At 39.8% G+C, this 25,259-nt stretch overlaps 1 gene segment (V, D, J or C); it reads left to right on the forward strand.

Annotated features, from left to right (window-relative positions):
• The first annotated feature begins 326 nt into the window (after positions 1-326).
• The window catches only part of LOC131517958 (T cell receptor delta constant-like), a 193,710-nt gene continuing 168,777 nt past the window's right edge, over positions 327-25,259 (forward strand). Inside the window, 2 exon segments of the C gene segment in view lie at positions 327-510; positions 689-724. Of these exon segments, the coding sequence occupies positions 327-510; positions 689-724 (220 nt within the window).

The raw sequence follows: 25,259 nt of genomic DNA on the forward strand, positions 1-25,259 counted from the left end.
ACAATTGAATGACATGGTGGCATATTCATACACATTATGTTCAACACAAAAAAGTTTTTTTAACTTGATCCCAATTCCACGAGAGTATTCGTATTTGCATTAAAAATACTGAAAGAAATGCAACAAAATGTTAACAGCATTTACCCCTGGGTAATGAGATTATGATTGGATTTTATGTCTACTTCTCCCTTTTGGTTATGTCCACATTGGACAAATTTCATGATAAATCACACATGACATGTTGTCAATCAATTAGACAAGAGAGGCCTGGAGGAAGAGAGGCAGGAAGCAGACACAGACAGCAGGAAGTGTGACTAAACTTACGTATGCAGGAGGCCCGCTGCCAGCTTTATAGAAGAAAGACCACAGAGCCACACAGCTCCAGGGACACTGCAAAGGGCCTGACAGGTGGCAGGCAGAACAAGAGCCATTTCACCAGCAGGAAGGGCCCCAACATGCAGTCTGGACTGCCTGCTCTCTTGTGCACAGTGGTGGCCTTCATCCTCTTCGGTAAGGAGCCCACCACCCCTGCAGCCGGGGCCCAAGGGAGGAGGTTTGGGCAAGAAGTTAGAAGATAACTTGACTGTGCCTTTCTCCACTTTGTTTTCTGGGTGAAAACTGGGCTGTTTGTGACAGCTTTCTTGGGAGCAATGTCAACAACTAACTTATTTTTTCTTCTTTTCTACAGGTTCCAGCAATACACAGAGTGTCACTCAAACTCCAGGTCCAGTGAATAAACAAGAGGGAGAATCTGTGAGCTTGCACTGTAGTTTCACACTCAGCTATACTTACTATGTGATGAGCTGGTTTCGACAGCTTCCCAATGGAAAGATGACTGAAATCATTAATCTTTATTCTACTAGCACAAACACCAAGAAAGGACGATATTCTGTATCTCATCAGAAAGGAAACAAAGCCCTAAGTCTCACCATCACAGGCTTGATGCCTACAGACTCAGGCGTCTATTTCTGTGCTGTTGGAGAAGCTGCACGGTGAGAGGAGTGACGGGGAGAGCCTTACAAAAACCCCCTGGGCTCAGCATGAAACAGCCACCTGCTCCAGGAGCTTAGGAGAAAACAACCCACAGAACAGGAAAAGGTAAACAGAAGGTAGGGTGGGTGGCACTGGTGGGTGTAGAGAGGAAGTTGATGAATGTTCTAGCAACAATCTTTCCACATCTGGTATCAAAAGAAGAGATGTGGTTACAAAATCCCAGTCTCACGAGTATTTTCATCGCATAATCCCATAACCAATCAGGATATGCATCTGTCTCTTCTGCTACCCAACATCCATCCCTCCTTGTCTGGTGACCACACCTGGATTTTCCCTGGATAACCAAGCCACGCATCCTCCTACCCCATGTTGAGGTTTAGATGGGCTGACCCCAGCCTTGGACTCCCTGACCAATTAACATAATTCATCTCTCTGACCACAATGATTGTTTCAAGAATGGGTACCTGCCCCAAAAAATTAAAAAAAAAAAAAAAAAAAAAAAGGGGCGCCTGGGTGGCGCAGTCGGTTAAGCGTCCGACTTCAGCCAGGTCACGATCTTGCGATCTGTGAGTTCGAGCCCCGCGTCAGGCTCTGGGCTGATGGCTCGGAGCCTGGAGCCTGTTTCCAATTCTGTGTGTCTCCCTCTCTCTCTGCCCCTTCCCCGTTCATGCTCTGTCTCTCTCTGTCCCAAAAATAAATAAAAAACGTTGAAAAAAAAATTAAAAAAAAAAAAAAAAGAATGGGTACCTGCCCCAAGTCTACATCCCAAAACTTAATATGAAACTCTTGGGAATACGGCTGGGGATGGAAGAGGCTAGGATATAACCCTACAGCTGTTAGCAGCCCTCTTCCCACCACAAAGGAAGAGCATGATCCTGCAAAGAGAGAGAATGAAACCGAGATCCCTTAACATTGTTTGAGGTCTGGACTCTGCAGTGATTAGAGAGCTACTTGGGATTTTTCAGTTGTGCACCCCATCTGTCTTCACTTGTGTTCCTCCAGAAGATGATAAGGATTCAAGTACAAGTCGTTTAGTTGGGAGGTGATCCCAGGATGCAAAGCAAGGGCAGTGGGAACAATGACAAGGAAGGGAAGTCTGCCAGTGAAGGGCATGTGTGTTAATGCAATCCCTATCAAAATACCCCAGCATTTTTCACAGAGCTGGAACAATCAATTCTAAAATTTGTGTGGATCACAGAAGAACCCAAATAGCCAAGCAATCCTGAAAATAGAAAAGCAAAGTAGAGGCATCACTATTCTGGACTTCAAGGTATATTACAAAGCTATAGTCATCAGGACAGTATGGCACTGGCACAAAAACATAGATCAGTGGAACAGAATAAATAATCCAGAAATGAACCCACCACTATATGGTCAACTCCTGTGACAAAGTAGGAAAGAATGTCCAATGAAAAAGATAGTCTCTTCAACAAATGGTGTTGGGAAGACTGATGCAACCTGCAGAACGAAATTGGACCACTTTCTGGACCACACACAAAATAAATTCAAAACGGATGTAAGACCTAAATGTGAGATAGGAAACCATCAAAATCCAACAGGAGAATACAGGCAGAAACCTCTGTGACATCAGCTGTGGCAACCTCTTAGTGGACACATTGCCAGATCCAGGGCAACAAAATGAAACATGAACCTTCGAGACTTCATCAAGATAAAAAGCTTCTGCACAGCACAGGAAACAATCAACAAAATCTATGAAATGGAAGAAGATATTTGCAAATGACATATCTGGTAAAGGGTTAGTATCCAAAATCTATAAAGAACTTAATCAATTCAACACCCCAAAAAACAAATAATCCAGTTAAGAAATGAGCAGAAGACACGAACAGGCACTTTCCCAATGAAGATGTCCAGATGGCTAACAGACACATGAAAAGAGGCTCAACATCACTCATCATCAGGGAAATACAAATCAAACCACAATGAGATACCACTTCACACCTGTCTGAATGGCTAAAATTAATAACACAAGAAACAACAGGTGTTGGCAAGGATGTGAGGGAAGGGGAGCCCTCTTGCACTTTTGGTGGGGATGCAAACTGGTGCAGCCACTCTGGAGAACAATATGGAGGTTCCCCAAAAGTTAAAACTAGAACTACCCTATGATCCAGCAATTTATTACTAGGTAAATTTACCCAAAGGATACAAAAATACAGATTTGAAGGGATACCTGGACACTGATGTTTATAGCAGCATTATCACAATAGTCAATCTATGGAAAGAGCCCAAATGTCCATTGACTGAAGAATGGGTAAAGGAGAGATGGCAGACATATACAATTGAATATTATTCAGACATCAAAAAAAAAAAAAGAAAAAAGAAAAAAGAAATCTTGCCATTTGTGACGATGTGGATGGAGCTAGAATGTATTACGCTAAGTGAAAAAAGTCACTCAGAAAAAGACAAATACCATATTACCTCACTCATATGTGGAATTTAAGAAAGAAAACAGGTGAACATATAGGAAGGGGATAAAGGAAAAAAAGGAGAGAGGGGAACAAATCATAACAGACTCTAAATGATAGAGAACAACCTAAAGGGCTTTCTATCACTTGCAATCAAAAGAGACCTAACTAGAAACACTAATATAGACAACATTGGGTGAAACAAATCAACCAAACAAAATAGTTCAACACTACTTTTTAAAACTCCTGGCTTGCTGCAGGGGAGAGAGGTTACAACTCCTCAGACTGTCCAGATTAGATCAGTTGCTCAGCCCTTTCCTCCCACATCATCCAGGGTTAAGGGAGAGGGACAAATTTAACACTGTACCTGTTATTACACTGACCATTTAACTGTTCTCTCCCCTTTCAGACTCTTCTGTTCAGGGTCACCTTGCTTACTGCTGCCAGATTAATCTCCCTACTGTGTCCCTCCAAAGAATCTTGCTTGCTTAAGACTTCTGGATTCCTTGTGAGACTGTCCTTTTCCCAAATCTCAAATCCTGCTCCTGCTAGTTGCTTCTCCAGAAATATGTTTCCTCCCCATTTCTACCTTTTGAACTCACTGTCTCTCAAAATCCAGGTCACACTTTGATGTTTCTGAGGATAGCCCAGAAGCAATGAGCATGCCTAGATCTCGTATCTTGGGTTCTAATACCAGTTTTCAATACCAGGAACCAGGGTTCCTTGGAGAAATGGCTGATTCTAGGGCTGGGACAGGGAATATGCCAGATGAATCTGAAGTATTTTGAAGTGTTAAAAGAGAAAGAAAGAAAGAAAGAAAGAAAGAAAGAAAGAAAGAAAGAAAGAAAGAAAGAAAGAAAGAAAGAAAGAAAGAAAGAAAGAGAGAGAGAGAGAGAGAGAGAGAGAGAGAGAGAGAGAAAGAAAGAAAGAAAGAAAGAAAGAAAGAAAGAGAAAGAAAGAAAGAAAGAAAGAAAGAAAGAAAGAAAGAAAGAAAGAAAGAAAGAAAGAAAGAAAGAAAAGGGAAGGAAGGAAGGAAGGAAGGAAGGAAGGAAGGAAGGAAGGAAGGAAGGAAGGAAGGAAGGAAGGAAGGAAGGAAGGAAGAAAAGAAAAGAACCACTACCACCTATGATGGGGCTATGTTAGGGGACATCAGAGTCAACTAAAAAAGCTCTCTGTGGCCAAAGCTGGAACAATTGAAGCAACAAAATAAAGTCATGTTGAGTAATAACCCAAAGTATAAAATAAATATCCATGAGTCACTGATATAAATAAATTATTGAATAAATAAGTGAGGCAGAACAAACTTCCCATGCTTTAGAATTCTAAATAATTTATTTAGATACTCCACATTTCCAACTCCTCAAGTGTGGGCTGCACGTAGTGAGTTCCTTCCAAAAGGGACAGTATGGAAAGGGTGACAAAAGAGCAACAGTGGATTGGGGCACCTGGGTCACTCAATCCATTAAGCATCTGACTCTTGATTTTGGCTCAGGTCACAATCTCACAGCTTGTGAGACTGAGCTCTGGACTGTCAGTGTAGAGCCTCCTTAGGATTCTCTCTCTCCCTACCTTTCTGTACCTCCTCTGCTCACTATCTCTCTCTCTCTCTCTCTCTCTCTCTCTCTCTCAAAATGAATGAATAGATTGTTTTTTTACAAATGAAAAAGAGCAACGGTGGAGAAACCTGTCAAATACCAGCCTAGCTTGCTGATCATGGTCAACATCACCAGAGATGTTGATAGCATGTCACCTTGATATGACGTGAAGAGAAATGTCATGTTACCTCTGTGATCTTCCTCCCCAAAACCCATAACCCCAGTCTAATCATGAGGAAATCATCAGAAAAATCCTAATTGAGGGACATTCTGCAAAGCGTCTAACCAATGCTCCTAAAAATTGTCAAGATCATCAAAAATAAGAAAAATGAGGAGTGCCTGGGTACCTCAGTTGGTTTAGCATCCAACTCTTTTTTATTTTTTTTAATTTACATCCAAATTAGTTAGCATATAGTGCAATGATGATTTCAGGAGTAGCTCCCTTAGTGCCCCTTATGCATTTAGCCCACCCCCCCTCCCACAAACCCTCCAGTAACCCTCAGTTTGTTCTCCATATTTATGAGTCTCTTCTGTTTTGTCCCCCTCCCTGTTTTTATATTATTTTTGTTTCCCTTCCCTTATGCTCATCTGTTTTTTCTCTTAAAGTCCTCATATGAGTGATGTCATATGATTATTGTCTTTCTCTGACTAATTTCACTTAGCATAATACCCTCCACTTCCATCCACGTAGTTGCAACTGGCAAGATTTCATTCTTTTTGATTGCCGAGTAATACTTCATTGTATGTATATACCACATTTTCTTTATCCATTCCTCCATCGATGGACATTTGGGCTCTTTCCATACTTGGGCTATTGTCAATAGTGCTGCTATAAACATGGGGGTGCATGTGTCCCTTCAAAACAGCACACCTGTATCCCGTGGATAAATGCCTAGTAGTGCAATTGCTGGGTCATAGGGTAGTTCTATTTTTAGATTTTTGAGGAACCCTCCATACTGTTTTCCAGAGTGGCTGCACCAGCATGCATTCCCAGAGCATCCAACCCCTGATTTTGACTATGGTCATGATCTCAGAATTATGGGAATGAGCCTGCATTGGGCTCAACACTGAGCATGGAGCCTGCTTGCAATTCTCTTTCTCTCTCTCTCTCTCTCTCTCTCTCTCTCAGCCTCTGTCCTCTGCTCATTGCTCTTTTTCTCTCTAAAATAAAATAAACTTTAGGACACCTGCATGGCTCAGTCGGTTTAGCACCTGACTTCGGCTCAGGTCATGGTCTCACACTTTGTAGCTTCAACTGTGCTGGTTCTGTGCTGACAGCTCAGAGTCAAAGCCTACTTTGGATTCTGATTCGGGTCTCCCTCTCTCTCTGACACTCTCCCGCTTGTGCTCTGTCAGTCTCTGTCTCTCAAAAATAAATAACAAACATGAAAAAAAAAGTTTACAAGAAATAAAATAAAATTTAAACTTAAATTTGAAAAAAAATTTTAAAAAAGAAGAAAAATCTGAGATATTGTCATAGCCAACTGGAGCCTAAAGAGATATGAAAACTAAATGAAATGTAGTTTCCTTGGGGGACTCCACAGGAGATGAAGAACTTTAGTTCTTTACTACTTTAGTAGTAGTACTTTAGTTCATACTACTGAAGTATGAACTGTAGCCAATAATAATATATCAGTATTATTTATTAATTGTGGCAAATGTACTATCTTAAGATGTTCATCGTAAGGGAAACTGGGTATGCAGTACGGAAATTATGTGTACTATCTTCAAAACTTTTCTGTAAATCCAAAACTGAAAATTAAACATTTATTATAAAATGCTTATAAAACTATAGATTTCTTATGACCTGCATGTTGTGGAGGGAGAATTACAATTTTATGTATAGTCATATCATTATGTATACATCAAAAGGAACTTTGAACTGTGTTATCCATACATGGCCCACTAGCTAACATGGCTCTTAAACACTGGGATTGTGATGAATCCAAATTAAGATGTGCTGTGAGTGTAAAATACACACAAAGTTTCAAAGGCTTAGTATAAAGAAAAGAATGTAAACAATCCTATTAATAGTTTTATGAACCAATGTTGAAATGATATTTGGAGATTACCAGGTTAAATAAAATATATTTTTAAAATTAATTTTATATATTTATTTATAGTTTCTTTCAATGTGGCTACTAAAAAATGTAATATATTTATGTGGCTCACATTGTACTTCTATTGATAGTAGTGATCCAAAAGATAGACATGAAATGTTAATAATAGTTATTCCCAGCAGTGGAATTCAGGGTAATTGTTTTAGCTTTCCTTTTTCTAATTTTTCTTCAATAAATGTGGGTTCCTTGTACAATAAAAAAAGTAATGAAAATAAAAAGACACATAGAACAATTGCTATGAAATGTCACACTAAAAGATGGAAGCACCAAACAGAAACGTCAAGCCAGAGAGTCCTTCATTAATTAATTATTCATGCATTCATTTGAATACACATACATTAAGTATCCCATGTACAAAGCACCGGGACAGTTTCTGGGAATACAAACACACAAAAAAAGATGAGCTATAATTATTTCCTATAAGTTCACTTTCCACTTGGCCAGTTAGGCTTATAAATAAAACTTTAAAACACTGTAAGGTCAATGATTCCTATGGGATTCCTGTTGACAATTCTCCTCTGTTTCCTGCCTTAAATGTTGCTGTTTTTCTGGCTCCAACCTTAGTCTAATTCTCTGTCCACACCTGGACAGAGAAACTAATACCTGTGTGCCAGTGACTATGCCTCTAACCTTGATTTTGCTCCAGACCTATGTATGCAGCCCACAGCCTTTGGGTCAGATGACCCTTGAGCAATATAAAATGTGTAAGTCTAAAACCCATAATCTTTTCACCTCCCCTACTTCATGCTCTTCTGCCTCCATATTTTCTTGTTTTAATTAGTGATACTGTCTTACCTTACAGCTCTGCGTAAAAGGCAGATTTAGGTATTTTACTTCACTTCTCACAGCTCTTTAGACTTAGCCTGGCACAAGCCCACATACGACTCGCATTTAGCTGCCTCATCTCCTGACACATCTGTCACCAACTTAGACCTGGAATTACCAAAATACTGAATTCAGGAAATATCATGAGTTAACACACCTCTTGTCTCTATCCTTCCCTCTACCCTTCTCTTTGTTTGGAGTTTCCAACCTCATAACCACCTCCTCCTCATTGCCCTCTGACTTGTTCTCTCTCAAGCCTTCCTTGATCTTCTGGGCAAATTTAAAGTCTCTCTCCTCTGGCCCCCTATGAAATTTGTACTTATCTATAAGAATAGCACTTATCTCCTTACATAATTTTGTATTTATTGCCTGCTTCCTCTAGGATACTCAATTTCTTGAGAGCAAGGATTATGTCTCTTTTACCTCAATATTCCCAACATGACACAGAACATGACAAGTAGAAGACTCTCAAGTTTACTGAATATTTCCCATCTTCCTCTACCTTTCTTCCTCTACTGGGATCACTCTTACCCCCTAGAATAGTTCCTTGAGTGCCCCAAGCAGGCTTCCACCTCTGGATATTTTTACAAGAGTAGTCTTGCTTCAAATGTTGCCTTCACCCATCATTCAGATCACTGCTCAAATGCTACCTCATCATAGACGTCTTTCTTTCAACCCTATATAGTCAGTACTCAAGCAACACATCCCTCTTTCCCCTTACCCTGTCTCACATTTTTTTCATGGCAGTCATCATTAGCAGACATCATTATATATTTGATGGCATATTTTTTATCTGTCTATCCACCAGAATAAAATCATCAAGAAGCATAGGACTTTGTCTGAATTATTCAACAAATGAATAAAGATCTGATGCATGTATGAAAAAAGTAAGTGATGTTATTTATCACCTACACATGACACTGTGTCTCTTCCATTTACTCTCCATCTGATTTTATTCTCAACAAGACATGTATCTAGGACAAAAGAAGAATTAAGACACAAAACTCCCAGATTTGTGAAAGATAATAAGACTCAGAAAAAAAAAAAAAAAAAAATTAAAAAAAAAAAAAAAAAGGGGGCGCCTGGGTGGCGCAGTCGGTTAAGCGTCCGACTTCAGCCAGGTAACGATCTTGCGGTCCGCGAGTTCGAGCCCCGCGTCAGGCTCTGTGCTGATGGCTCAGAGCCCGGAGCCTGCTTCCGATTCTGTGTCTCCCTCTCTCTCTGCCCCTCCCCCGTTCATGCTATGTCTCTCTGTCCCAAAAATAAATTAAAAACGTTGAAAAAAAAAAAAATTAAAAAAAAAAAAAAGACTCAGTAAGGAATAATATTATAACTTTAAAAGGGGGCAATGGTTCAGCTAACCATTGTTTTTATTAATTTTGTTTTGAGAATGCATTTTACCCTCTAATCCATTTATTCAACAAATATTTATACCACACCTATCATTTGTTCCTTTTGAAAACTTAAAAGCTGCCTAATACATTTGTATCACTGTTCATAGTTTACAAGGTCCTTTCTCACATTCCAATGTATCCTCATAAACAATTCTTTTCCTAGAGGTTGCCCAGAGTTCCTAGTGGTCTTCTGCACTTTCTTTGGGCCTTTTCAACATGCTGCCTATGTCCCCAAGACAGCAAGGAGAATCTCTCATCTTAGCTAATTCAGAAAACTTTCCTAATGTAACAAAAAAGCAGAGGCCTAGCCCGTCACCTTTGCATATTGTATTGGTTAGAAGCAAGTCACAGGTCCCTCCTACACTCAAAAGAAGGGACTAGCCAAAGGCATGGACACCAGGAGGCAGGAATTTATCTCTCTACCTTAGTTCACCATCTGACTCCCAAAGATTAATTAACATTCCTTCTACTTGCAAAATACATTCATTCACAAACACTCCCAATGAACCCAAGAGTCTCATCTCATATAGTCAGATCTCTTACAAAATCACATCATAAATGATGTCCAAGTCCAAATGCAGCTCCTGGGTGTCATCTGTTAAGTACAGCTCCTGGGGCACAATTCCTCTCCATCTGTCAAGCTGCAAAACAAGCGACCTGCCCCAACACGTCTAGATTACAGTGTTAGATCACACATGACCAGGAAGGCACAGGTTAATAGCTATAGACATTTGGGTCCAAAAGAGGGGGAAATGAAAGGCAGAAATAAAGCTGGGCAAACCGTAGGAGTTCCTTGATTCGATTTAAGGCCTGGAAATAATTCTCAACGGTGATCCGTTGGCTTTTACGTCTGCCCTCAGAGTCATTTCTTTTCTTTCACGAAAGGTAACACATGGATGCAGTTGAGTAGTTTTATAAACCTGCTTCCTGCCAGTAGAGTTTTAGGGGTCTGACCTCCTCCTTTTATTCTGTATTCTGTCCCTTTCAATCCAAGCTGGTAGTGTTTCTGCTGAAATCATTTTCTCAAACACCTCCTGGGTCCTCCTGGGTCTCCCGTGGTTTTAATGAAATTTACTCTTTTCGAAAAAAGCCACCACCCACAGGTCCTTTCCAGAAAAACTGCACCTGTGGCCCATGCTCTGATGGCTGAGGGACCAATCTCTTAAGCTTCTCAGAAGTCCTATCGTTTGCTTGGGAGTCACATCCAAACCTCTTGAAAGAGCTCCTTGTGTGACTGAATACTCCCACCCCTCAATCCTTCTGAGGTTTTGATGAAAAGTTATGTAGTCACACTGTCAGTTTTTTCACTCTATCTTAATTTTAGTACCTTTTTCCATTTGAAGAGACTGAGAACTTTCAGATTCATCCTGTCCTGGTTCCATTTTGTTTAACAATTCTTTCCTCCATTTATCTCTCTTCTCTTCATTTCAGCAGCAAGAAGAAACCAGGTGGAACCTTCATACGTTGCTTGAAATCTCCCCAGCTCTACAACCGAGTTCAGCTTCCGTGTAACTATAGGAGGCAATTTCAAAATTTTTCTGCAACTCTTGACATGGATTCCCTTCCTCCAGTTCCCAATGACATATTCTTTGCTTCTTTCTAAGACTTCACTAGCAGTATCCTTAAAGTCCGGATTTCTGTTAACCCTTAATATAGAGCAGATAGAGCTGTATCTAGAAACACTGCCAGCTTTCCCTCCCTGATGCACACCAGGAAGTCAGGATCATGCAGAAAGTCACTTTATAACTTAAAGTCTCGCCATCGGGCACAGACCTGACAGGTATTTCAAGGTGTTTCTCTCTTCCTTCCACCTGTTCCCAACTGTTCTACATCCACTATGTTTCTACATCCGTAAATAAAAACTCCCAGAAAAAAACTTAGACAAAGTCAGTAGGACTACTAACAGTGTTTTGCTTCTTTTAGATAGAGACAGTGCAAGGAAAATTCTATGTATATGATTAGAAATAGAAAGAATTCCCAGGTAATGCAAACTGAGAATTCTTGGAGTTTTTGTATCCCATGAGATCAGAGTATGAGAGGGCCAGGCAATAAAGATAGAGAAGAAGGTACTAAAGTAGAGTAGCTGTACTTTATATTTGTTTGTTTGTTTGTTTGCTTGCTTGCTTGCTTGTTTGTTCACCAAAACTGAAAGGCTCTTATGACTTTTCAGATGTTGAAAATAAGGAAGTTTGGCTAGAGGGCCTCATGAGGCCCTTAATTCTAATTTTTGTGATGCTATGATTTGAAAATATAAAATTTAAATTAGTGCTGGTGTTGAAGTAGAACTCTCATAATGCTAGTCTTGGCACTGAGGTCAAGCTCTTGATCAAGTTTCAGTTGAGAGCTCAGTGATGTTGGCCCCTATTAATATTCCAGCCAACCAGAACCCAGGGAAAACAGTGAAAAGTAAGGTCTAAGAATTAGGAGGCCAACTTGGATAATCAGCAATCAACTTATATATGAAAATGAGTACCTTCGTGGGCATATCACAAATATACACCAAAAATCTGTCACACTCAAACTCTAAGTCCCAGGGGGAGATTTGCTAAAACGGATTACCTCCCAGACTGGTAAACATACAGGTAAACCTACAGGTAAAATATCTCCTTTTTTGTATCCCCTGACACCTTTTATTTACCCTGCTACTTACTATGAGTAATTTTGCTTCTGGATATGTTTAGATTTATTTCAGAGCAGTTGCTTTCATTTTATTTTTAGTTTTTCACTCAAGTGTAAATGTTAATAAAGTGATACTAGAATGTGTCCCACATCCCCAGTGGTCTAGGTGTTCAGGACCTAGCACTTTTTGTTACAACTCCTCAATCCATTCTAACGTACCCTCAGCCCTGAGAACCACTGGCCTAGAATACTTTAAGGAGGCTGCTCCTCTGTCTGGCCTCCAGGGGGCAATCGTGCCACTAACACAACTCTCAGAACAATGAGAAGATGCTGACACTCTCTGGGGGTGCGTGAGAGGCCTGAACTTAGGACAAAAAAGGAATAAGGATGAAAATTAGAAGCCTGAATAATATTGAGGTAGTTGAGGCCGAATCTCTTTAAAATTCTCCTAAAGTTTAGGGAAGTCTGTGAGCAAATCTTTTCCTTCTTCTGCAAGCGCAATTGTCCCAATGCCTGCCTTAGACCCAATCCCAGGCTTGTAAACCTCTTTATTAGAGGGTCCCCACTTCATTTTCATTCCTTTGGATACGATTCCCTCTATAACGGTGGTTATAAAGGTTCATCCTTTGATACTCATGCCATGTGTGACTCTCCCGAGTGACAATTTCAGCCGCCAGGATTTCAGGGTTTTCTGAAATACTTCTCAGAAACATCCTGGAAAAAAGCCACAGAGGTTTATGGTTTCTTTTTAAAGATATATCAGGGTGATAGTGAGATAGTGAGGTGGGTTGTGAGAGCCCAGATACATGATTAGTTCAAGGAGTTTAGAAGCTGCCAAAATAAACATTCAGCTGCCTACCTATCTGGTTAAGAATCAGTAGTGGAGTCTGGGACAATGATCTTTTACGAACAAACTTTTTAATCTCCTTTAAAAAATATTACAGGGGCGCCTGAGTGGCTCAGTCGGTTAAGCATCCGACTTCGGCTCAGGTCATGATCTCGCGGTCTGTGAGTTCGAGCCCCGCATCGGGCTCTGTGCTGACAGCTCAAAGCCTGGAGCCTGTTTCGGATTCTGTGTCTCCCTCTCTCTCTGACCCTCCCCCATTCATGTTCTATCTCTCTCTGTGTCAAAAATGAATAAACGTTAAAAAAAATATTACAAAGAAATTAGAGAAAAATTGTACCAATCTTAATAAATGCAATGGATATGAACAAATAATTTCCAAATTACAAAAATAACAAATACAAATAAAAAGAATCCTCAGGGCACCTGGGTGGCTCACTCAGTTAAGTGTCCCACTTGGGCTCAGGTCATGATCTCGTCGTTTGTGAGTTCGAGCCTCCTGTCGGGCTCTGTGCTGGCAGTTCACAGCCTGGAGCCTGCTTCGGATTCTGTGTCTCCCTTTTTTCTGGCCTTACCTCACTCACACTCTGTCTCTGTCTTTCTCTCTGTCTCAAAAATAAATAAAAATAAAAAAAGATTTTTTTAATGTTTTAAAAGAGAGTAAGAGTAGACAACAAAAGTAGGAGGATAAAAATAGTAATAATCAGTGCTAGAATTAAGGCAGTAGAGACAAAGAAGCAAAGGAAAGAATCCATTTAAAATGGTTCTTTGAAAATAATTAGAAAATGGACCATTCTCTAATAAAATTTATCAAGGAAATAAAGAACATAGAAAAATATTGTGTAAAGGAAGACTGTAGCTACAGACACAGTAAAAATTTAAATAATCATAAGAAGGCAGGAATAAATCCATACAAATTAATTAAAAACTTAAACAAAAAGTAAGACTTTCTAAAATTTGTCATCCAACAAAACTGGAAAGAAAAATTGAAAACTTGAATTTACAGGCAAATTAAAGAAATTTAAAACTCTAAAAAAAACATGGTGTTTCACAGGCAAGTTACATCAAACCCAAGACCAATAATTTCCATTCCTGACTACTGAAAAAAATAAAAACAGGAAGACTACTACTCAACACATTTTATGAGACCAAGAGGACCACAATGACAATAATAAACAAAGGTAGATGACAAAGTACAATTATAGACCAATATCACCTATTAAAAACAATGACTGCTCCTAAAAATATTATCAAACCAGCACTGAATATTGAAAAGTAACACTAATACACCATGATCATTTAAGATTCACCCCAGGAGTATGAGGAAGGTTAAATATAAGTGCAACATACCACACATAAAGACAGTAACTATAAAATTATCTCACTAAATGCAGAAAAGTGATTTGGTCAAGTTTAACATGTATGTCTAATTAAAACCTCTTCACAAACTACAAAGAAAAGGGAACTTCCTTACCCTGAACAAGGGAATCTTTGAATTTGTTTTCAAAGTGAGATATTAAAAACATTCCCTTAGAAACTTGAAAAAGAGAAAGATTTCCAATATTATTCTTTCTATTCTACATTTCACTAAATGTCTTAATGACTGCAGTAAAATAAGAAGAACATTAGAACTGGAAGGAGAAAATACATCTATCATTAATCACAGATAGTTGATTCCATGGCTGGAGAAGAAAGTGTATAAATGAGCCTAGAATATCTTCTCCTCCCAGAAAACTAGGAAACCATCACAGGTTACAGAGGCCATGTCACAAAGGCTCAGGAGCCAACCCTGAAAAGATTTCTGCTAGTAAAGAGGGGAAAATTCCCACATCAATAAGACCATGAATCCAATCAACTAAAACACATCAAGTATGTTTAAATCCATGAGTTCCTAAAACAATCCTCCTTATTTACTTTTAGGGGTTTATCCTGGTTGCCTGAGATTTGCTTGGGACTATTTTGGTGTTTGTCCTGAGAAACGCCTCCATCTCAGGCAAGCAGGGATGGTTGGGTCACCCTAGAGGCGAATCAGCTCATTATCCTACAAACTGACAAATGAATGGAAAGAATCCTACACTTAACCTCAAAGGTAATCAAATAATTGACAAGGAAAAATTATCTTAACAGAAATGCTTCAGTTAAAAAATGAAGTAGAAATGATATAATTAGAATATCATTTTGCAAACCAACTCCTATTCAAACAATAGATCAACACACAGAGACACACACACACCAAAAGACAACCTGACGTTACATGCCTCCTGTGTAAAGGACACAACCCTATGATGTCTGGGATTTGCTTTAATCTAACCAGAACTGAAAGAGGTATAGATGTGTAGGGTGATGCGGGTGTAGACGAACAAGATTACCCATGACTTGATAATTGTGGAACCTGGAAATGAGTACGTGCTCTTTCATTGTACTATTCTCTCTTTGGTACATGTTTGAATTTTCCATAATTAAAAACTTTAAAATAACATAGTTAACATACAAATAAATTGTCAGAAATGCAAAGACTTATACTTACAATTCCGACCAAATCTTATTTAAAACAGTCAAAGAGGAATCAAAACAATATCAAACAATGATGTTTAAACAAATTAAGGTCTGCTTACACAACAGAGTAGTATGAAGCTGTAAAAATCATATTTCACATACATTTGAATGACATGGTGGCATATTTATATACATAGTGTTCAACACAAAGAAGATTTTTAATTGGATCCCAATTTCATTAGGGTATGCATACCTAATACTGAAAGAAATACATTAAAAATACTGAAAGAAATACAACAAAAAGTTATCTCTGGGTAATGAGTTTATGGTTCGTTTTATTGCCTATTTTCTCCCTTTTGGTTATGTCCACACTGGACAAGTTTTCCTTCATCATAAATCATACACAACATGTTACCAATCAATTAGACAAGAGAGGCCTGGAGGAAGAGGGCAGGAGGCAGGCACACACAGCAGGAAGTGTGACTAAGCTGACGTATGCAGAAACCCCACTGCCAGCTCTATAGAAGCAAGGCCACAGAGCCACCCAGCTCCAGTGACACTGCAAACGGCCTGGCAGGGGGCAGGCAGAACAAGAACCATTTAACCAGTGGGAAGGGCCCCAGGATGCAGTCCAGACTGCCCATTATTTTGTGCACAGTGTTGGCCTTCATCCTCTTTGGTAAGGAGCCCACCACCCCAGCAGCCAGAGCCTGAGGGAGGGAGTTTGGGAAAGAAGTTAGAAGAGAACTTGACTGTGCCTTTCTCCACGTTGTTTTCTGGGTGAAAACCTGGCTATTTGTGACAGCTTTCTTGGGAGCAATGTCAGAAGCTAAGTTATTTTTTTCTTCTTTTCTACAGGTTCCAGCAATACGCAGAGCATCATTCAATCTCCAAGTTCAGTGCAGGAAAAAGAGGGAGAATCTGTGACCTTGGACTGCCGTTTCACACTCAACTTTGATTACTACGTGATGAGTTGGTATCAACAGCTTTCCAATGGAAAAATGACTGAAATCATTTATCTTGTATCTACTAGCACAAACACTAGGAAAGGACGATATTCTGTGTCACATTGGGCAAGAGACAAAACCCTAAGGCTCACCATCACAGGCTTGATGCCTACAGACTCAGGCATCTATTTCTGTGCTGTTAGAGAAGCTCCACGGTGAGAGGAGTGACAGGGAGAGCCTTACAAAAACCCCCTGGGCTCAACACTTGCTCCAGGAGCTCAGGAGGAAACAACCACAGGACCAAAAAAAAGGTATACAGAAGGCATGGTAGGCGACACTGGTGGGTCTAGAGAGGAAGCTGATGAATGTTCTAGCAACATTCTTCCCACATCTGGTATCAAAGGAAGAGTTGTGGTTACAAGATCCCAGCCTCAAGAGCATTTTCACCTCGAATCTGGTGCCTAAGGATGATCACATAGCCAATCAAGATATGCATCTGTCTCTTCTGCCTACCCAATATCCATCCCTCCTTTTCTGGTTGACAAGACCCTGGTTTTCCCTGGATAAACAAATCACACCTCCTTTTACTCCATATTTGGTTTTAGATGAGGCTGATGCCAGCCTTGGACTCCCTGACCAATTAACATAGTCCATCTCTCTGACCACAGTGATTGGTTTAAGGATGGGCACCTGAGCCAAGCCCACATCCCAAAACTTAATATGAAACTCTTATGAATACGGCTGGGGATGGAAGAGGCTAGGATATAACCATTCAGCTGCCAGCAGCCCTCTTCCCACCACAATGGAAGAACATGATCCTGAAAAGAGAGAAGGAAACTAAGCTCCCTTAACATTGTTTGAAGCCCTAGACCCTGCAGTGATTAGAAATGTACTTGGGATTTTTCTGTTGTAGATCCCAGCTGTCTTAGCTTGTGTTCCTCTAGAAGAAGACAAGGATTCAAGTGCAAGTGATTTAGTTGGGAGGTGATCCCAGGATCCATGGCAGAGGCAGTGGGAAGAGAGAAATGAAGGGAAGTCAGCCAGTGAAAAGCATATGTTTTAATTCAATCCCTATCAAAATACCACCAGCATTTTTCACAGAGCTAGAACAAACAATCCTAAAATTTGTATGGACCACAAAAGACCCTAAATAGCCAAAACAATCCTGAAAAAGAAAAGCAAATCTGGAGGCATCACTATCCTGACTTCAAGCTATAGTCATCAGGACCGTATGGTACTGGCACAAAAACTGACACATAGATCAATGGAACGAATAGAAAAGCTAGAAATGGACTCACAACTATATGGTCAATTAATCCTTGAGAAAGCAGGAAAGAACAACCAGTGGAAAAAGACAGTCTCTTCAACAAATGGTGTTGGGAAAACTGGATAGCAACATGCAGAACAATGTAACTGGACCACTTTCTGGACCATACACAAAGATAACTTCAAAATTGATGAAAGACCTAAATGTAAGATAGGAAGCTATCAAAATCTTAGAAAAGAACACAGGCAGAAACCTCTTTGACACAGGCCACAGCAACTTCTTACTAGACACATTACCAGATCAAGGGAAACAAAAGCAATCATGAACTATTGGAACTTCATCAAGATAAAAAGCTTCTGCACAGTGAAGGAAACAATCAACAAAACCTACAGAATAAAAGAAGATATTTGGAAACAACATATCTGAATAAGGGTTAGAATCCAAAATCTATAAAGAACTTAACCAAACTCAACACCCAAAAAAGAAATAATACAGTTAAAAAGTGGGCAGAAGACACGAAAGGATACTTTTTCAAAAAAGACATTCAGATGGCTAAGTCACATGAAAAGATGCTCCACATCACTCATCATCAGGGAAATACAATTCAAAACCACAATGAGACACCACCTCACACCTGTCTGATGCCTGAAATTGACAACACAATAAACAACAGATTTTGGCAAGGATGTGGAGAAGAGGAACCCTCTAGCACTGTTGTTGGGTATAGAAACACGTGCAGCACTCTAGAGAACAGTATGGAGGTTTTTCAAAGTTAAAAATAGAACTACACTATGATCCAGCAATTGCAATACTAGGTATTTACCCAAAGAGTACAAAAATACAGATTTGAAGGGGTCCATGTACCCTGATGTTTATAGCAGCATTATCAACAGTAGCCAAATTATGGAGAGAGCCCAAATGTCCACCGAATGATGAATGGGCAAGGAAGACGTTCTATACATATACAATGGAATATTATTCAGCCATCAAAAAATGAAATCTTGCCATTTGCAACAATGTGGACAGAGCTAGAATGTATTATGCTAAGCGAACTCAGTCAGAGGAAGACAAATACCATATGACCTCACTCATATGTGGAATTTAAGAAAGTAAACAGATGAACATATGGGAAGGGGGTAAAGAAAAAAAGGAGAGAGGAACACAAACTGTAATGGACTCTTAATGATAGGGAGCATACTGAGGGTTGATGGAGGGAGGGGGGTGGGAGATGGGCTAGATGGGTGATGGGCATTAATGAGAACACTTGTTTGGATAAGCACTGGGTGTTGTATGGAAGTGATGAATCACTGAATTCTACTCCAGAAACCAATATTGCACTGTAACTCACTAACTAAAATTTAAATTTAAAAAAAAATTAGAAAAATCAATCCATCATTCAGGGCCTGTGTATTCTCAAGCCAACCGTCACTGTGAGCACCAAGACTTTCATCATACCAGGGAATTTTTGACAACCCATGGGAGACACTTGCCTCAACTTATCCTGCTTGAGGGACAGAGAAGCTAGGAGATGGATACTCCTAATCCTGCATGTCACTGGTGGAGGACAGGGCCCAGGGATATGAGTGATGATTCCCCAGTACTTATGTCTGCCAAGCAGCTGTGCAGTAAGAAAAAGCCCAAGTTCTGGCAGGAGGAAGGGGACAGCGTGCACTGAAGTCTTAACCACAAACGGATACAGGGAAGACACCAAAAATGCAACACAATTAATTTCCTTTTTTTTAATAAATTATTTTGAGTCAGGTTTTCTATCATTTGCAATCAAAAGAGACCTAACTAGAAACACTAATATAGACAACATTGGGTGAAACAAATTAACCAACCAAAATAGTTCAATACTACTTTTTAAAACTCCTGGCTTGCTGCAGGGGAGACAGGTTACAACTCCTCAGACTGTTCAGATTAGATCAGTTGTTCAGCCCTTTCCTCCCACATCATCCAGGGTGGTAAGGGGGAGGGACAAATTTAACACTGTACCTGTTATTACACTGACCATTTAACTGTTCTCTCCCCTTGAGACTCTTCTGCTCAGGGTCACCTTGCTTACTGCTGCCAGATTAATCTCCCTACTGTGTCCCTCCAAAGAATCTCGCTTGCTTAAGACTTCTGGATTCCTTGTGAGACTGTGCTTTTCCTAAATCCAAAGTCCTGCTCCTGCCAGCTGCTTCTCTGGAAATAGGTTTCCTCCCCATTTCTACCTTTTGAACTCACTGTTTCTCAAAATCTAGGTCACATCTTTGATGTTTCTGAGGATAACCCAGAAGCAATGAGCATGCCTAGAACTCATATCTTTGTTTCTAATACCATTTTTCAATACTAGTAACCAGGGTTCCTTGGAAAAATGGCTGACTCTAGGGCTGGGGCACTGAATATGCAAGATAAGTCCAAAGCATCTTAAAGTGTTCAAAAAACAACCAGTGCCACCAATGATGGGGCTATGTTAAGGGGACATAGGAGTCCCCTATGTCCCTAAGGGGACACAGGAGAAAGCTCCCTGTGGCCAAAGCTGGAACAATTTGAGCAACAAAATAAAGTCATGTTGAGTAATAGCCCAAGGTATAAAATAAGTACCCAAGAGTCACTGATATAAATGTATTATTGAATAAATAAGTGAGGCAGAACAGACAAACTTCCCATGCTTTAGAATTCTAAATAATTTATTTAGATACTCCACATTTCCCACTCCTCAAGTCTGGCTGCACATAGTGAGTTCCTTCCAAAAGGGACAGTATGGAAAGGGTGACAAAAGAGCAACAGTGGATTGGGGTGCCTGGGTGGTTCAGTTGGTTAAGCATCTGACTCTTCATTTTGGCTCAGGTCACGATCTCACAGCTTGTGAGATTGAGTCCTGCATCGGACTCTGACAGTGCAGAGGTTGCTTGAGATTGTCTCTCTCCCTACCTCTCAGCCCCTCTCTCCCTGCTCTCTTGCTCTTTCTCTCTCTCTCTCAAAATAAATTAATAATCTTTAAAAAAAGAAAAAGCAACAGTGGAGAAACCTGATAAACACCAGCTTAGTTCGAGGATTATGGTCAACATCACCAGAGATAAGTCATGTTGGTAGCACGTCCCCTTGATATGATGTGAAGAGAAATAGCACTTTACCTCTGTGGTCTTCCTCCCCAAATCCCATAACCCCAAGTAATCATGAGGAAATCATCAGAAATATCCCAATTGAGGGACATTCTGCAAAATATCTAACTAATAATCCTAAAATTGTCAAGGTCACCAAAAATAAGAAAAATCGGAGGATGCATCTGGGTGGCTAGTCAGTTGAGTGTCCAACTCTTGATTTCAGCTTGGGTCATTATCCCAGGGTTGTGAAATTGAGCCCTGTGTTGGCTTCCACACAGAGCATGTAGCCTGATAGGATTCTCTCTGTCTATCTGTCTGTCTGTCTCTCTCTCTGTCTCTGTCCCTCTGCCCTTTTCCCTTGCTCATGCTCTCTCTCTCTAAAATCAAATAAAACTTAAATTTAAAAAAACATTAAAAAATTTTTTTTTAATCTGGGTGATTATCATAGCCAAGAGGAGCCTAAGGAGACATGAAAGCTAAATGTAATGTGGTCTCCTGGTGGGATTCTGCAGATCAAGGACTTCAGGTAAAATCAAAGTAAATCTACTGAAGTATGAACTTTAGTCAATAATAATATATCAGTATTATTCCTGGTAATGGAATCCAGGGCAACGGTTCAGCTAACCACTTATTAAATTTGTTTCGAGAATGCGTTTTACCTTCTAATTTATTTATTCAACAAATATTTATACCACATCTATCATTTGTTCCTTTTGAACAGTTAAAAGCTGCCTCATACATTTGTATCACTGTTCACAGTTTACAAGGTCCTTTCTGACACTCCAATGTATCCTCAAAAACAATTATTTTCCTAGAGGCTGCCCAGAGTTCCTAGTGGTGTCTTGCACTTTCTTTGGGCTTTTCAACATAGCTGCTTACATCATCAAGCCAACAAGGAGATTCTCTCATTCTACTCTTCTAAGACACAACCTTTCCTAATGTAACAGTAACAGAGGAATAGCCCATCACCCTTGCATATTGTGTTGGTTAGAAGCAAATCACAGGTCCCTCCTACACTCAAGAGAAGGGATTATCCAAAGGCATGGACACCAGGAGGAAAGGATTTATCTCTCTACCTTAGTCCGCCATCTGACCCCCCAAAATTCATATCCCTCCTACTTGCAAAATACATTCACACACACTCCTAAAGACCCCAACAGTCTCATCCTGTACAGCATCAGCTCACTTAGAAAAATCACATCATCTAAATGAGGTCCAAGTTCAAATGCAGCTCCTGGATGTCATCTGTTATGTACAGCTCCTAGGACACAATTTCTCTCCATTTTTCAAGCTGTGAAACAAGCCATCTGCCCCAACACATCCAGATCACTATGTTAGATCACACATGACCAGGAAGGCACAGGTTAATAGATATAGACATTTGGGTCCAAAAGGGTGGGGGGGGGGATGAAAGGTAGAAAAGACTCACTGAAATCCAGCTGGGCAAACTTTAGGAGTTTCTTAATTAGATTTAAGGCCTGGAAATAATTCTCAACTGTGACTCCTTGGCTTTTACTTCTGCTCTCAGAGTCATCTCTCTTCTTTCAAAAAAAAGCAACACACATTTGCAGTTGAGTAGTATTATAAACCTGCTTCCTGCCAGTAGAGTTTTGGGGGTCTGACCTCCTCCTTTTATTCTGTATTCTGTCCCTTTCAATCCAAGCTGGTAGTGTTTCTGCTGAAATCATTTTCTCAAACACCTCCTGGGTCTCTGATGGATTTCAATGAATGTTACTCCTTAAAACAAAGGCACATCCACAAATTCTTTCCAAACAACCTGTACCTGTGACCCTTACTCAGAATTCTGAGGGACCATTCTCTTAAGCTTCCTAGAAGCCCTACTGTTTGGTTGGAAGTCTCATCCAAATCTCTTGAAAGAGCTCCTTGTGTAACTGAATACTCCCACTCCTCAATCTTTCTGAGGTTTTGATGAAAAGTTAAATAGTCACACTGTCACTTTTTTTCTTTGTGCCACGCTATCTTAAGTTTAGCATCTTTTTCCATTTGAAGATCTTGAGAACTTTCAGATTCATCCAGTCCTGGCTCCTTTTTTTTTTTTTTTTTTTTTTTAACAATACTTTCCTCTATTTATCTCTCTTCTCTTCATTTCATTAAAAGCAGCAAGAAGAAACCCAGTGGAACCTTCATATTTTGCTTTGAAATCTCCCTACTTCTACAACCAAGTTCAGCTTTCCACATAACTACAGGAGACAATTTCAAATTTTTTCTGCAACTACTTGACATGGATTCCCCTCCTCCAGTTCCCAATAACATATTCCTTACTTCCTTTTGAGACTTCACTAGCAGTATCCTTAAAGACAGATTCTTATAACCCTTAATATAGGGCAGATAGAGCTGGATCTAGAAACACATTGCCGGATTTCCCTCCCTGATGCACACCAGGACGCCAGGACCATGCAGAAAGTCACTCCATAACTTAAAGTCTGGCCTTCAGGCCCAGACCTGAAAGGTATTTGAAGGACTGTGTCTCTCCTCCCTCCATGTATTCCCAATCGTTCTACATCCACCATGTTTCTACATCCAAAATAGAAACTCCCAGAAACAACTTAGGGAAAATCAGTAGGACTACTGGCAGTGCTTTGTTTGCTTCTTTTAGGTAGAGACAGTGGGGAAATTTTTCTATGGATATGACTACAAATGGAAAGAATTCCTAGGTAGTACAACCTGAGAATTTTTGATTTTTTGTATCCCATGAGTTCAGAGTATGAGACAGCCAGGTAATAAGGATAGAGAAGGTACTAAATTAGGGTAGTTGTACTTTGTGTATTTGTTTGTTTGCCAAAACTCAAATGCTTTCATGGCTTTTTCAGATATTTAAAATAAGGAAGTTTGTCTAGGGACACTCAAAAGGCCCTTTAATTCTAATTTTTGTGATTCTATGATTTGAAAAGATAAAAGTTAAATTAGTGCTTGTGTGAAGTAGAACTCTCATAATGCGAGTCTTGGCACTGAGGCCAAGCCCTTGATGAAGTTCAGTTGAGAGTCAGTGATGTTGGTACCTGTTAATATTCCAGGCACCCAGAACCCAGGGAAAGCTGAGTGAAAAGTAAGGTCTAAGAATTAGGAGACCAATTGGGTAATAAGCAGTCAACTTATATATATGAAAATGAGCACCTTTGCGGGCACATCACAAATATACACCAAAAATCTGTCACATTCAAACTCCAAGTCCCAGGGGGAGATTTGCTAAAATGGATTACCTCCCAGACTTGTAAACCTACAGGTAAAATATCTCCTTTTTCCATCCCCTGACATCTTTTATTTACCCTGCTACTTACTATGAGTAATTCTGCTTCTGAGTATGTTTAGGTTTATTTCAGAGCAGTTGCTTTCATTTTATTTTTAGTTTTTCACTCAAGTGTAAATGTTAATAAAGTGATACTAGAATGTGTCCCACATCCCCAGTGGTCTAGGTGTTAAGGACAAAGCACTTTTTGTTACAACTCCTCAATCCATTCTAATGTACCCCCAGCCCTGAGAACCACTGGCCTAGAATACTTTAAGGAGGCTGCTCCTCTGTCTGGCCTCCAGGGGGCAATCGTGCCACTAACACAACTCTCAGAACAATGAGAAGATACTGACACTCTCTGGGGGTGGGTGAGAGGCCTGACCTTAGGACAAAAAAAAAAAAAAAAAAGGATAAGCTGAAAATTAGAGGCCTGAATAAAATCAGGTTATTGAATGCAGAATCTCTTTAAAATTCTCCTAAACTTAAGGAAGCTCTGTGAGCAACTCTTTCCTTCATCCACAAGCATAGTTTTCCCAACACCTGTCTTAGACCCAGTCTTCAGGCTTGTAAACTTCTCCATTGGGAGAGGCTCCACGTTTCATTAATAGTTCTTTGGATAAAATTCACTCATAATGGTGGTTATAAAGATTCATCCTTTCCTTTCTTTCCCATCCTTTCTTCCTCCTGCAAGAACAACTTGGTCAGAAGAAGTTGTTCCTTGTCTTGAGCAGGTCACCCTAACCTCCACATGTACCCATTGGTACTCATGTCATGTTTGACTCCTCTGGAATGACAATTTCAGCATCCAGCATCTCAGGGTTTTCTGAAATAGTTCTCAGAAACAACCTGGATAAAGGTCACAGAGGTTTGTGATTTCTTTGTAAAGATTTATCAGGGTGACGGTGAGTTGAGGGTTGGGATGGCCCAGGCACATGGTTAGTTCAAGGAGCTCAGGAACTGTCAAAATAAACATTCAGCTGCCTACCTATCTGGGTAAGAATCAGCAGTGGAGTCTGGGACAATGATCTTTTATGAACAACCTTGTTCAAGCTCCTTATAAAATAAAATATTATTACAAAGAAATTAGAGAAAAATTGTGCCAACTTCAAAAAACACAATGGCTATGAAAAAATAATTTCCAAATTAAAAAATAACAAATACAAAGATGAAAAGAATCCAACCTCATTGATAAACAAAGGCACAATAAAACAACAAGGAAATAATATTTTTTCTCTACAAATTGACAAGTTTTTTAAAGCATTAGATGATGATGTCATAAAACTAAACTCTTAGAAAACACTATAGAAAGGTCAATTTGTACATTCATGGTAAGGGTAATTTGTTAATAGATATACAATTATTTCATTCCATAAATCTACACCCAGAAATTTACC

This window comes from Neofelis nebulosa, chromosome 7 (assembly GCF_028018385.1).
Source record: "Neofelis nebulosa isolate mNeoNeb1 chromosome 7, mNeoNeb1.pri, whole genome shotgun sequence".
NCBI lineage: Eukaryota > Metazoa > Chordata > Mammalia > Carnivora > Felidae > Neofelis > Neofelis nebulosa.